Below are 13347 nucleotides of genomic sequence, written 5' to 3' on the forward strand. Positions count from 1 at the left end.
ACGTCAGCTGTGACATCACAGGAAGGGGGAGCCGCGGCGATGCAGTGGTGCAGTGGGACAGCTGGGATGAGAGAGCCTCTCATTAGACGTCACAACCACCATAGACCCAACTTCTCGTCTGCTCTCCAGGGATACACGTTTTGTTTTGTTGGAAATTTGAATGCCAGAAAAATCCTTTTCGTTTATATTAGTATAACATTTAAACCAACCCAACTTTCATATTATTTACTTAAGTACTACATAAATGCTCCACAATTATTGTAAATGCAATACTTAATGTTTATTACAAATTTATTTCTCTGGCTTTCAAGTCACTTGACCTATAACCAAGCTCTTTCCACCTCTGATTGGTAAAATACTACAAAATCAAAGTCAAACTTGCCTATGGTATTGGTTAATCTTTGATAATCAAAAGCCTTTTTTTGGTAGAGATATGAAAATATTTTGTCTTTGTGTAAGTGCTTCCTTGTCCTTCCCTATACTGTTGCTAGGCAACATTACTCTCTTATGTAAATGAACAGAATATAGCCTTAAGAAATAAACTTCTCTTTTCATGTTGCTGTATTAAGCAACATTATCAACAATGATAATTAAAATAATATGAAGAACAATGGGTAAAAACGACACAGTGAAAGCAGTCAAGGTAAGTAAAAATGTTTTAATATACCAAAACTTTCATTGGTCACCGTGAGTTTTAACCATAATTCGGAAAAAAAGGAGCCAGATTTGTGGGTATATTTATTTACATGGTGATATGCACAAAAACATAACAATAACAATCAAAACAGCTGCTCTCTTCTTCTTCATCATCTCGCATCAAAAACAACCACTGAAATCAAACAGTCAAGGAAATGTGTAGTTGTTATAGTTTAAATCTTCTGACATTTAAATATTTTCATTTATTCCAAACCTCATATTTGTTGCATGTTTATAATGATCTAACAAGGGGCTGTCAGTGAATTGATGAACCTTATATTGATTTCATAGAGGATGGAATCAGCCCATTACTAAAAAAGAATTACAATAAACAATTACAATACAATAAATATAACTGATATTAATCAGTCTTCGCTGTAAACTAAAATACCAGATCCCCAACATCAGAATCTTCATAGGATGATAGGTGTGCTATTATTCCTAAGCCTAATTTTTTGTATTTTAATCTAATAAGTATTACTGGAAAAATACTGGGAATCAGTGTGTAGCCCTTTACATTTCTATATACTGTAAAATGTTTGTTTATATCCAAAATCTTCTTTAAAAGTTGCCTGATTAGTTTCAATGACTCCCAAATATATGCACAATCAATTAAAGGATACATCTTTTTGTTCTTTTCTTGTACATGATCCTGTAGCCGCACTCTCTGCATCGGATTGGATCTCGAGCCTTAATTTCATTTTCAGTGTGACATTCTGCAGTTAAAAAAAAAAGAAAATCAGGAAGATTATTACAGAATAGAAAGCTGGAACACATCAGTGAATTAACAGAAAATACATATGCAACTAGTTTGGCTGTCTAAAGTCCTTTTTCCTACCAAAAATATCATTCATTGATCTGACCTTCTTAATGTCGAGATCTTTGTCACTGTTACCTGAAAAATTAGGGTTTGCCATACAAAATAATACATTTTGGTGTAGTAGTGGCACAGTAGTGACTGTAATTATTAGTGCATTTATGTTGGTGTGGATCTTTCTTGGTTGTGGTTCCCTTTCTTTCTGTCTGTGTTGAGAACAACTGTAGTGAGGAAAAACAATTTCCCTATAGGATTAATAAAGTTTTTTAAATCTTGAATAGAATAAAGGTAAAAGAGCAGATCTGGTAGTACGTTAGCACTAACAATGAATGTAATAGCTGTACAATTACTACTAGTAATAGAAACCACGGACCTCCACATATGTAGATCATGGGCTGTTGCTTTGGTGGTTGTAGATCTTTCTGTGCGTCCATTTTTATCCTTTAAGAGAGAAAAAGATGACTAACTTTATCACATCAATGATAGCTACAGCATGCTAACACAAACAGCGTGGTGGAACGGACAAGATTAGCTTAAACCGTCACAACTAGTAGTGCTAGTTGAATATACAAGTATTTAAGGAGTCTAACAATACAACACGAATATAGTAAATGTGGCGTGCACATAATAATAATAAGAAAAACAACTCACCGTTTAAAATGCTATCTGTTAACTGTTTACCTCTCTTTTCGTCTCGCACAACGCTTCCTTTCGCACATGCGTAAAAGCGCCCAGCCGACCTCGAAGTAAAATTGTTTGTGATTGGTCAGAAGATTCTCTGTCGTGATTAGCACGTTTGTGTTATTTTTGCCAAACAGCGTTAATGCTGTAATTATATGACAACTTAAACTGCATGCAGCAGCTCACGTGGTTTATTTTTGCAGATTATTTATATTTCCCTGTGTTGTAAAGACCGTACTTGGTATATTCTTGTTTTCCACTCCGAGGTGACAGGGGGCGCTGTGGTGCCGCCGTCTCTCCAAACTGTCGATCATCTGACCAACACACAGCTGGCCCTCCACTAGTTTTTGACAACAACGGCTCTGTCGACAATGTTCACATCTTGACTACTTTCCCCCAGACTGCTATAACCTACTGTTAGTCCGTTGTCTGCTTAAAGCTGTATATCATGGAGACGTCTGCGCCCAAAAGGTTTGTGTCTATTCGAGTGGTTTAAGACGTACTTTCAGTATTAGCGTTAACTAGCTTATTAGCTAGAAAGCTAGCTAACATAGGCGGTAGCTGTCTCTTAGCTAGCTGCCGATGCTGGCTAGTGAGCTTTGCGGACTTCATTTAACAATTTTAGAGGCCAATCTTTGCTATATTAACAAGTCTTGTGATCAACCCCTAATATCTAAGAGTTTAGCTATTTTAGGACAGCAACATCGAAATAGAAAAGCGACTATTTGAATCGAAGCCACGTTTAAATGTGAAGATGAAATATAAGATTTTGTGCTGCTGACACCTCCGTTTGAGACAAACAAGCCTCCTTCTTAACCATTTGTATTATTTTCATTTTCACGGCGACCTATGTGCTTTCCTACCACCTTGATCTCAATTTCAAGTTGATGTGTTTTATGTGCAGCTCAGACATTTCATAGTTTAATTTTGTCATGTTTTTAGGCATAATTCTACATTTTCGTCTAACTTACCAAGTATTAACCACTTGTCTCTCCTTTTTTTGTGTGATGAGCATCTTTGGGTTTTACAGAGTTTGTTTCACTTCTCCAAATGTTTACAGTTGTATTATTAACAAACCTGCTTAAATGTTTTTAAGGTTTTTTTGACAATTGTTTTTCTTTTAACTAATCATTTCAACTCTGTTTGCAAGTTATCTGTTTTCAGTAAAATGTCATACACTTAAAACAATGAGTACTGGGTTTTTTTTGTTTCTTAGTTTGTTTTTTTGCTTAGTGCTTGTTCACTGTAAATTTGATTAAGCTAATGCTCCTATCACTCTATGTACTAGCTTGTTTTTAGTATCATAATGAAGTCACAGTAGGCCTCTTCTGTTTTTGCAGCAAACTCAAAAAGTTAAGTGAAGACAGTCTGACCAAACAACCAGAAGAAGTGTTCGATGTTCTAGAGAAACTTGGTGAAGGGTAAGATGTTTTTGTCACACTTGCTGTTGACTAAAAATAGCATGTTATAGTTATGTTGCACAAAAATACATTTGTTTATAAATGTCTGCTATAAAATGCACTCTTAACATATAACTTGTGTGTGTATAGGTCCTATGGCAGTGTGTTCAAAGCCATCCATAAAGAGTCAGGCCAGGTAGTGGCCATAAAGCAGGTTCCTGTGGAATCTGATCTGCAGGAGATCATCAAGGAGATTTCCATAATGCAGCAGTGTGACAGGTGAGAAAGACTCTGCAGAACCCAAATTTATCTACAAAGATCAGATTAAATCTGGCTTATTGTACATTTAAATCCTTATTGTTCTATATTAGCTATTGATTTAACTGCCAGAGTTCATTAGTTACTGCAGCATCTTAGTTTCTTGATCTGTGTGACGTTTTCTCACTTCTGCTCTTTTAGTTGTCAGTGGAACTTTGAGTTCTCTTTTGGTAACCACTTCTTTTGCGTTTCCTCCTAGCCCTTATGTAGTGAAGTACTATGGCAGCTACTTCAAGAACACAGACTTGTGGATTGTCATGGAGTACTGTGGAGCCGGCTCTGTCTCTGACATCATCAGACTGCGTAATAAGACGGTGGGTACCTAAAAGAGGGATACATGTGTAGTGAAGGAGTATAATAGTAGTGTTTATATATAAAATACGATGAATGGGCAACAAACGTCTTTGCTGTTTGTTTGCAAAGTGTACCATTGTATGATATGTAATGTAAATAATTTTGTCTGCTCTGTTTAAAGGTTTTTTTCTTGTTTTCTGTTTATGTAAACATTGAAGAAACTTTTGGAACTTACCTCATCCAAGTTTTTTTTCTTCCCACCCTAGCTGACAGAGGATGAGATTGCAACCATCCTGAAGTCCACACTGAAGGGTCTTGAATACCTGCACTTCATGAGAAAGATCCATCGAGACATCAAGGCAGGAAACATCCTTCTCAACACTGAGGGACATGCCAAACTGGCCGACTTCGGAGTAGCTGGACAACTAACGGTAAGATTGTAACTAATGACAGAGAGTTTGTACTAGACACAGTGAATTGAGTGTTCAAATCAGCGTTCCACTTGGGAAATTTAATCAGATTTTGTGAACTCAAGTGCATTAACTAATGATGTCTGAACTAATTTGAAAACGTAGTTCATAATTATGGATGTTTTTCTCTGAAGGACACCATGGCAAAAAGAAACACTGTGATCGGTACGCCTTTCTGGATGGCCCCAGAGGTGATCCAAGAGATCGGCTACAACTGTGTGGCTGACATCTGGTCCTTGGGCATTACATCCATAGAGATGGCAGAAGGAAAGCCCCCCTATGCTGACATCCATCCAATGAGAGTGAGTGTAAACATGGGTAGAGTTTTTGAATGTAAGCACTTAGCTAATAGTGGGTTGTTGTTTTTTTAGTAAGGTACCAAAAAAAAGAAAAATTTTGTATTAAGTTTCTTGTTTTTTTCCTTTTTTGTTACCCAACTTCAGGCTATTTTCATGATCCCCACAAACCCTCCTCCAACATTCAGAAAGCCTGAGTTATGGTCAGATGAATTCACAGACTTTGTCAAAAAGTGCCTGGTGAAAAACCCAGAGCAGAGAGCAACCGCCACGCAGCTGCTACAGGTTGGAGAAGCAAGGACACAAACACATACAAGAAAAATGCACAAGATACACATTTAGGTGTACACCCTTAAGCATCTGATGTAGTAGGAATGTAAAAGTGCATATATCTAACTATTTTTCTTATTGTGTTTCTGGTATTATCCAGCACCCATTTATCAGCCAAGCTAAACCAGTCTCAATCCTGAGGGATCTGATTACTGAGGCCATGGAGATGAAAGCTAAGAGGCAGCAGGAGCAGCAGAGAGAGCTGGAGGAGGAGGAGGACAACTCTGTACGTGTGCCGACAATTAGTTCCAGTAACCACACAACTTTATGTTAAGGCTACATGTGTAATAGTCGTGTGTCTTCCAGGAAGAGGAGACTGAGGTAGACTCTCACACTATGGTGAAGTCAGGTTCTGAGGGTGCAGGAACCATGCGGGCCACCAGTACCATGAGCGATGGAGCACAGACTATGATTGAACATGGTAGCACCATGCTGGAGTCAGACCTAGGCACTATGGTCATCAACAGTGATGATGAAGAGGATGAGGAAGACCATGGATCCATGAGAAGTAAGAAAATGCAATTTATGTAGAGACATACTTTGACTGTATAATGTAACGTTTTCACACAGGCGCAGTTTTGTTTTGACCAGTAGAGGATTCAATTTCACGTTTTTTGACAATGTCTAGAGAATTAGACCTGGACATTGTGAGACTTGCTCTTTCAAACATAAAGCACACAACAGGAGACTGTTTGGTCTTGCTGAGCAGTGGTCCCTGGACTGTGTAGGGAGCTGGTAGGGTAATGTTTAATGTCCCAGCCCACTCACTTGGACATTTGCTTTCTCACATACAGCTCGTTCAGGTAACGTAAAAGTTCAGGGTTCCAGTGAATGTCTGAAAACTATACAGCTATAATCTACAACAACTTCGATGATAATGAATGTTGTGTCTTTGCTATTTGGTTAATGATATTGTTAATATGGGCTTAGAGCATATCATGAACTAAGGAATATGGCTGAAACTTTTATAATAACATTATTTAATAGCCATTCGATTTTCCCTAAAAGAACATTTAAAATGTCAATGAAGTAATTCGTTTTGTGTATTGCTTAATAGACTAATTAAGCAGCAGTGGTTAAGCACATCTTCTTCCTCCACAGGGCACCCCGCCCCCCAGCAGGCCATACGCCCCTCCTTCATGGATTATTTTGATAAACAGGACTCTAACAAGGCAGCCCAGCAGCAGGAAAACTACAACCACAACCAGCCACAGGAGCAGCCGGGCTACCACATCCACTCCAAGAACGCCTTTCCAGACAACTGGAAGGTTCCCCAGGATGGAGACTTTGACTTTGTAAGTAATATTTTTATCTTTATCTTAAATTAATATACACAAGTGCATCTATAAGAGGCCATTCTCGTAGTATTATTAACAACAAGATACTAAATATGACTCATCTTTATTGCAACACACAGTTGAAGAACCTGGAATTCGAGGAGCTGCAGATGCGCTTGAGTGCCTTAGATCCCATGATGGAGCGGGAGATAGAGGAGCTCCGGCAGCGCTACACTGCCAAACGGCAGCCCATCCTGGATGCAATGGATGCCAAGAAGAGACGACAACAAAACTTCTGAGTTATCCTTCTTGTCACCTTTTCCTTCAGCTCTGGGTTTCCCAAAGCCATTATCACAAAGCTAGTGAAACCTGACTACTGTTTTGACTCACTACTAACTATCCTCTGAATGACGTTAGATGCCTCCTTTCCTTATGGAAACACCCAGGCCAACATTTTATCTAGCTCAGCAGCAGGTGTTATAAGCAGTGTGGTCAATGACATGGTCATTTTTCATCAGACTTTTTATTGTCAGTGTAAATATGATATAGAGCCTAGTTTGGAAATACCTGCAACAAAGAGCTGCAGGGGTTTGTTCATGACCAAAGACAATCAAGATGATGTTAAGTTGCGAATGCCTTAAAAGATTTGAAGCCTAATTTTCAAAATAAGCAATGTAATAAACAAAAAACAAGTCATTTAAAAGGTTGAATCCATCTCCTCACTTGTAAGTGAGTTGGACTGTGGAAAAGTGCTAATGTTTATCAGGATGGACAGAAGTGATGCAGATCGTGCATGTTTTCAATAGTTTGTGGAAGTTTGTGAAGCTTATTTCATTAGTCTTTAATTTCATTTATTTACTAAGTCATGATCTGGGATTCTTTGTACATCAACTTCACAGTCTATGTTGATGAATGCCATGCGTCATAGTGTCTTGTAGCACATCTCAGTTGTACATCTCTCTCAGGGCACAGACTTACCCGCTACTCTTCATGAATATAAAATCAGAGGCTTTACTCAACAAATAAATCCACTGCTCTGGATTTAATGGTAGGGTTAATCCAGAAATTCATTCCCTTACATGCATTCCAAAATACTGTCACACTTATTTTAACGTCCCTGGAGTCTTTAGAAACCTTGTCGATGTATTTCAAATAATTATTTTTGTGCAACAGATTCTAGCACAACTTTCTGAATCATTCAAACCATGTGGAGCCATCCTAAATGTAAGGCAGTGGAGAAGACGGTAACGGTTCGGGGCTCAGAGAAACAGTAGCCAGGCGTGACTTGTCCTATGAACTGTTCATGGCTGTAGTTTACTTCAGGAGAAAAACATCAGGTTGAGATGAAGGACTCACCTGATGTCATTTTGTATACTTAGGTAAAACAGAGCCGCTGCATCAGCCACACATCTGCTGTCAGAACATCTGACAGATTTCCTAGTGCATTAAGCAAATTTCTCTGCAGCTTATATGTATGCATCGGCATAAATGTGTGAAACTTGTTGTTGCTTTCTGCATCCTGACATTGAGGTGTGATGTTGTGAATGAAGGAGTGAAGCTGTGGTGTTTATTCATGCTGTGTGCTTCATGTGCTGGGACACAAGCTCTGTTCTTACCAGCTAAAAGTCGTATTTACACACAGCCGTTCAGCTCGACGATCGAATGTGTGGTGTGAAATCAATCCTTTGTAACAGTGAAAGTGTCTATTTTAGTTTCTGAAGATACATTTATGTCTGTGTAAGTGACGAGGAATTAAAGTTCAGAAATGTTAAACATTATTTTTCAACAGGGAACGCTAAATTTATAACTTCACCTGTAACAGAACGCTCAGTACTCACCAAACAGACTGCAATTGATCAAAAATGGTGGTTTATTTATCCTAAAATAAGATTATATTGGCTGGTATTTGTGTTTTTTGTCCCTTCTCAAATGTCAACATTAATTTTAGACTCAGAAGACCAAATTATTAATTAATCTAATGAAGGAAACAAGCACCTTTGTTTCAGCTGTAGTTCAGCTTTCTTCTTGATGTAGGACATTTTGTGCTGTCACATGTGCTAATAATGACCCTCTGAATGAATTCTGACTGTTTTTAAATCCATGTGCACTATGTCTGCAGGTTGCTGTTACATATGAATGCAAATGTGCAGTCTTGACAGCATGGCTCAGCTCACACTTGCTGCACGTTACGGGACAATAATACAGTCTTGTAAATAGACCTGTTACACTATCGTACTGTATGTCTTATCTGATGGACAGTGTGGACAGAATGAGCTGACATTTTAAACGTATATTGAAATTTCAATCAGTAGTATTTCAGTTTCAAAATGATCATGTTTGTGTTTTGTTTTTCTGCATGCAGTTGAACCTGTTTTGTTTGTTTTTTGTGTTTTGTTTTTACGCATATCATTAACATCCTTGCCATTTATTGTTTTCATAAAAATCCTTAGTGCAACAAGCATTTAACGTACATACAAGCATTCACACTTTATTTATTAACTGTTGAATAGATTTTTTGTGACACTGGTTTAAATATGGTAGCTGACGTGGCTGTTAATATTTTTGCCCTTTGTCAAATACATGTGGCTTGATTTCGGTGTCTTTGTTAGACTATGCATGTTTATGTTTGCTACGTAGGGGGGGGTGCTCTTTTATTAACTGCACAGGTAAGAGCGCTGCTAATAAGGAAGATAGACTATTTTCAGCTTTTAATAAAACAAACTATTTACTCTGTACAATAAAAAGCTCCTTTGGAAATACGACATTGTTCAAATCGACCATATTGTGTACAGTTCCCTTTTTATTCCAACTACATGATTTACTTGTTATTGACTTCAGGGTGTAGAGTGGAATGTAAGCATATGTTTGAACCACTTAATTTATTTTCTTTTGTTTGTAATACTTCACAAAGTTTGAAAAGGTGCAAGAAATAATAAAAGTTACTTATAGTTAATCATAATCCTTCTGTCGCCCGACTTGACTTTAAAGAGACACCTGCACAGGACACCTGTCGTACCGTAACTCTTCTCATTTGAACGCATGACGTTTTCTAACAAGCTCCTCCTGCGTGCTCCTGTAAACGGACATTACGGTAGCAGCTGTCGGTCTCTCTGCAGGACCTGGACCACGGTCACTTCCTCGTGTCACGGCCACTGCACCGTTTGCAAGACAACATGTCTGCCCTCCACAGAAGGATCATCAACACCTCATCGGCCCCTGCTGCCATCGGTCCATACAGGTGAGACCACTTTAGCACCCTGCTGGGTTTTCTGGCTGCACACGCTGGTGCTTGCAACGCTCGGGGACTGATCCGGATTTGATCGGGGGCGGGTTTTCGAGTTCAGTGAACTCACCTGCTGAGACAAAAAAGTGCCAAAGTCTAACTGTTTGCAGAAGAAGCATTGCAAACTAGAGATTTAGTAGAGTAAAACAGACAGGTAGCTTGAAATGGCGACTATTCACCGAGATGTTCCTTATACACCCAAAGCTCCTGTCAGACAGGGAATATACAGGTAAGGATTAAAGTCAGTGACACACCTTAAAAAGTAACTTCAAATCTGTTGCAGTGAAGTGATGATAAGTGATTAAATAGACTTTTTTTTCGTTGCACAAACTGGGGGGTGTTTCTTCTCTGACCAATAGGCTGTCAGCATGTGGAGGGAGATTAGACTTCACTACAGCACTTGATTTATTAACATTATTTGCTTTAATGCTAATTGTCTTGTACTTTAATGAAGTAAAATGTTGAATGCAGGGTTTTGCTGATTTTACATACTGAATTAAAAGATCTGAGTGCTCCTTCCAGATTGGTGCAGGTTCATATAGTATCATATAGAAAGGCATTTTTCTATTTACACATGACTAATGACTGTAAAAGATGAATTAAGACACAATAACGAATTCAATATAAAGATACAATTTCACATCAAAAAATAACTTGAACCTGAAATTCATTGGTCATCACGGACTGATAAAACTGTGTGTGTGTGTGTGTGTGTGTGTTATCCTCAGTCAGGCGGTGGTTGTGGACAGAACCATGTACATCTCCGGTCAGCTGGGGCTGGACGTGGCCTCTGGTCAGCTGGTAGATGGAGGAGTGAAGGCCCAGGCCAAACAGGTGAGACTCTCAGGGACAGATATGCTGATGATTTACAGTGTTAATGTAACATCTGTCTGTTACTTATCAGTTATTGGTTTATATATCATATAGTGATTTAATTAAATAACACGATGTTTCATCCGATTGCTTGTTAAATCTCAGTGTCTGAGCAACATAAATAAAGTAAATAGAAAAAGTGACACGTGAGATGAAACATTTCATCCTCCAGGCTCTTCTAAACATGGGGGAGATCCTTAAAGCTGCCGGCTGTGACTACAGCAACGGTGAGACTCACTCACATCTCACTATTCAACATCAGAAGTCAACAAACTCTCCGATTAAAGCAACTGTTTCATTTCAGTGGTGAAGACAACCGTGCTGCTCGCTGACATAAACGACTTTAACAGCGTCAACGAGGTCTACAAAACATGTAAGTTAATATATATAAATGCTTTGTTGTTTATTTTCACCCATACTGACTTAAATTCAATGCTAGAACGTAGATGTTGCAGAGTGGAGCATAATCTGAGCTATGGTGAAATATACTGAATGTATGAATAACTGCTGAATCATCGGGGTCAGTGTAATCTCTGTCTCTGAGGTATGCTTTGTATTGGGATTACTGGGATTTGTTATTCTGTAATTTCATCATTATATACAAGCAGCCATATGGGTGATTTTCAGAAGCACAGTTTTAATGGACAGTAAAAATTTTACTTGAATCATTTTAAATGTGTTTTCATGTTATATAGCGTAATAATGTATGTGTGCCCCATCAATATTACATTAATTCCAAAACACAAATTAACAGTTAGGAGTTATTTAAGTGCTGATACCTGTGTGTTAACGGGAGATACAGCGACTGCCGACTGGTTTAGACGCTCGTCCAGCTCTTCTGCTGCTGCTTTTGTGTGAATGCTACTGCTTTTGTTTGGGCTTTTCCTCCTGGATCACAACAGACGGGTGCAATGGAAGCTGCAGCGCCCAGCGAGTTGTAAATGGATACTGCTGTGCAGGCACACAGCTGTAACCCAGCTCGTCTCAGAAAGCTTTGCTGCACAGACCCTTCACAAGCCCACGCCGCCGCCCACCTCCAACCCTCTGATCAACCCTAAACCACAGACAGGAAACTTTCCGTGAACTTGATGAGGCAAAGCGGATCACAACAGATCCTGTGTGATCCAGAGTCGCTCAGGCTGCTAGTTAGACTCTCAGTTTAAAGTAAATTTACAACTAATAATCTGATTTCCATCTAAAACACATTTATAGAGATTTTATAAAACCTTTTGTCTGGTGAAAACAAAAGAAACAACTATCTGCTATAATAAGAAAAAATGAGTTAAACACCATCCAAATAGATTTTTACTGGACAACCAGCTTAATTACTTAAAATATATATAACAGCTTAAAAATATATATATCAGTAGAAAGTGGCTCCCAGAAATCAAATGATCCATTCATGGATGGTCATAAACTAACTTTGTGGTTTTGTCAGCTTGTTTTTAGAATGTAAATGTAATGTAAATGTTTTATCTGCAGTTTTCAGCAGTAATTTTCCTGCCAGAGCCGCCTACCAGGTCGCTGCTCTCCCCAGAGTAAGTCCAAACCTCTCGAACTGTATACTGGTTTCTGTACTGCACAGGGTCCAGAAAGAGTAAATCAGCCATTTGATTTACATGAATCTGGTTTTGTGCATAAATTTGTCATGAAATGGGATCTGATCTTCACCACAGTCACAAATATCAACAAACGCACAACAAAGCGTTTAGATTTCTAAGCTAAGCTAACATCAACAACACATCTTGGCCTTGTGGAACACAAAGGTTCAATAAAGATATATCAAAGACACACTGTTGTGTTTTCTCAGCTTAGAAATTGATCAGTGTCATCAGATCCCGTTTCATAACTAATGTATGCAGAAAACTAGGAAATTGCAAACAAACAGATCCACATGGCGGAGCTTGCTGCACGCTCCGTTCATCATCTGTATTATAAAACAATTTATCTTGCACGTGGAGTTAAATGTTGTATGTTGATAAGATGCTGAAAGCATTCCCTCACACTGAGTAGTAAACCATGCATTTGCATGTATTTCTGCTTCCGCTCCTTTCTCTTCAGGGTGGACTGGTGGAGATTGAGGCTGTTGCTGTTCTCGGTCCCCTCTCTGACTCCTGACTAGTCGACCGCATCACAAACAAGTTGTAGTCTAAAAAGCAGCAGCTCACAATATAGTTGTACTGTGGAAGCAGTGTTATTTCACCAGATGACACATGAGAGACCAGATCTAGCAGACTGACTTTTTCCATGTGGTCAGATTTTACACTAAAAGTATTTCTGTCTGGCCACTGTGGCACTGCACTATTATGCCACTGAAAGCCTTTAGATTACACCTGAAAACGACAGCAGCTCTTGATTCAGCAGATTTTGATTATCTCCTGAAATACTGGACATAGAATAGATGTTCATGATTATGTGTAATTGTACATATTCTCTCATTCAGTGGAATTCAGTGGTCCAAAGTGGATAGATGCTGGTTTGATACCTCATCTTTTGTTTTGTGCCAAGAAAAAATAAACAGCATAACAGACTAATAAATGCATTAAAACCACAAATTAGTAAATATTATTTTGGTTATAAGAGTTACATTTATGTATTCAGCATCCAACAAA

At 38.5% G+C, this 13347-nt stretch overlaps 3 protein-coding genes across 4 annotated transcripts; 2 read left to right on the forward strand and 1 right to left on the reverse strand.

The window, feature by feature from the left end:
• Window positions 1-638: 638 nt before the first annotated feature.
• On the reverse strand, window positions 639-2246 carry polr2k (polymerase (RNA) II (DNA directed) polypeptide K). Its single transcript, XM_026348877.1, has 4 exons — window positions 2165-2246; window positions 1887-1954; window positions 1320-1412; window positions 639-829 (listed from the first exon to the last, which is right to left on the reverse strand). The coding sequence occupies exons 2-4, from the start codon at window positions 1945-1947 to the stop codon at window positions 807-809; spliced, it is 177 nt and encodes a 58-aa protein (XP_026204662.1). The 5' UTR covers window positions 1948-1954; window positions 2165-2246; the 3' UTR covers window positions 639-806.
• Window positions 2247-2514: 268 nt separating this feature from the next.
• Window positions 2515-9356, forward strand: stk3 (serine/threonine kinase 3 (STE20 homolog, yeast)). The gene is made up of 11 exons (XM_026348246.1): window positions 2515-2665; window positions 3535-3615; window positions 3745-3873; window positions 4112-4226; window positions 4473-4637; window positions 4811-4978; window positions 5120-5257; window positions 5403-5528; window positions 5609-5810; window positions 6404-6597; window positions 6720-9356. The coding sequence occupies exons 1-11, from the start codon at window positions 2643-2645 to the stop codon at window positions 6876-6878; spliced, it is 1500 nt and encodes a 499-aa protein (XP_026204031.1). The 5' UTR covers window positions 2515-2642; the 3' UTR covers window positions 6879-9356.
• Window positions 9357-9660: 304 nt separating this feature from the next.
• On the forward strand, window positions 9661-13290 carry rida (reactive intermediate imine deaminase A homolog). Of its 2 annotated transcripts, none has more exons than XM_026348249.1 (6): window positions 9661-9817; window positions 10591-10696; window positions 10908-10962; window positions 11040-11108; window positions 12218-12273; window positions 12797-13290. In XM_026348249.1, the coding sequence occupies exons 1-6, from the start codon at window positions 9753-9755 to the stop codon at window positions 12851-12853; spliced, it is 408 nt and encodes a 135-aa protein (XP_026204034.1). In that variant the 5' UTR covers window positions 9661-9752; the 3' UTR covers window positions 12854-13290. The 2 variants fall into 2 exon arrangements, with proteins under 2 accessions (XP_026204034.1, XP_026204035.1); XM_026348250.1 differs by lacking the exon at window positions 9661-9817 and adding an exon at window positions 9960-10091.
• The last annotated feature ends 57 nt before the right edge of the window (window positions 13291-13347 follow it).

The sequence above is a fragment of the Anabas testudineus genome, chromosome 11 (genome assembly GCF_900324465.2).
Source record: "Anabas testudineus chromosome 11, fAnaTes1.2, whole genome shotgun sequence".
In the NCBI taxonomy this organism is placed as follows: Eukaryota; Metazoa; Chordata; class Actinopteri; order Anabantiformes; family Anabantidae; genus Anabas; species Anabas testudineus.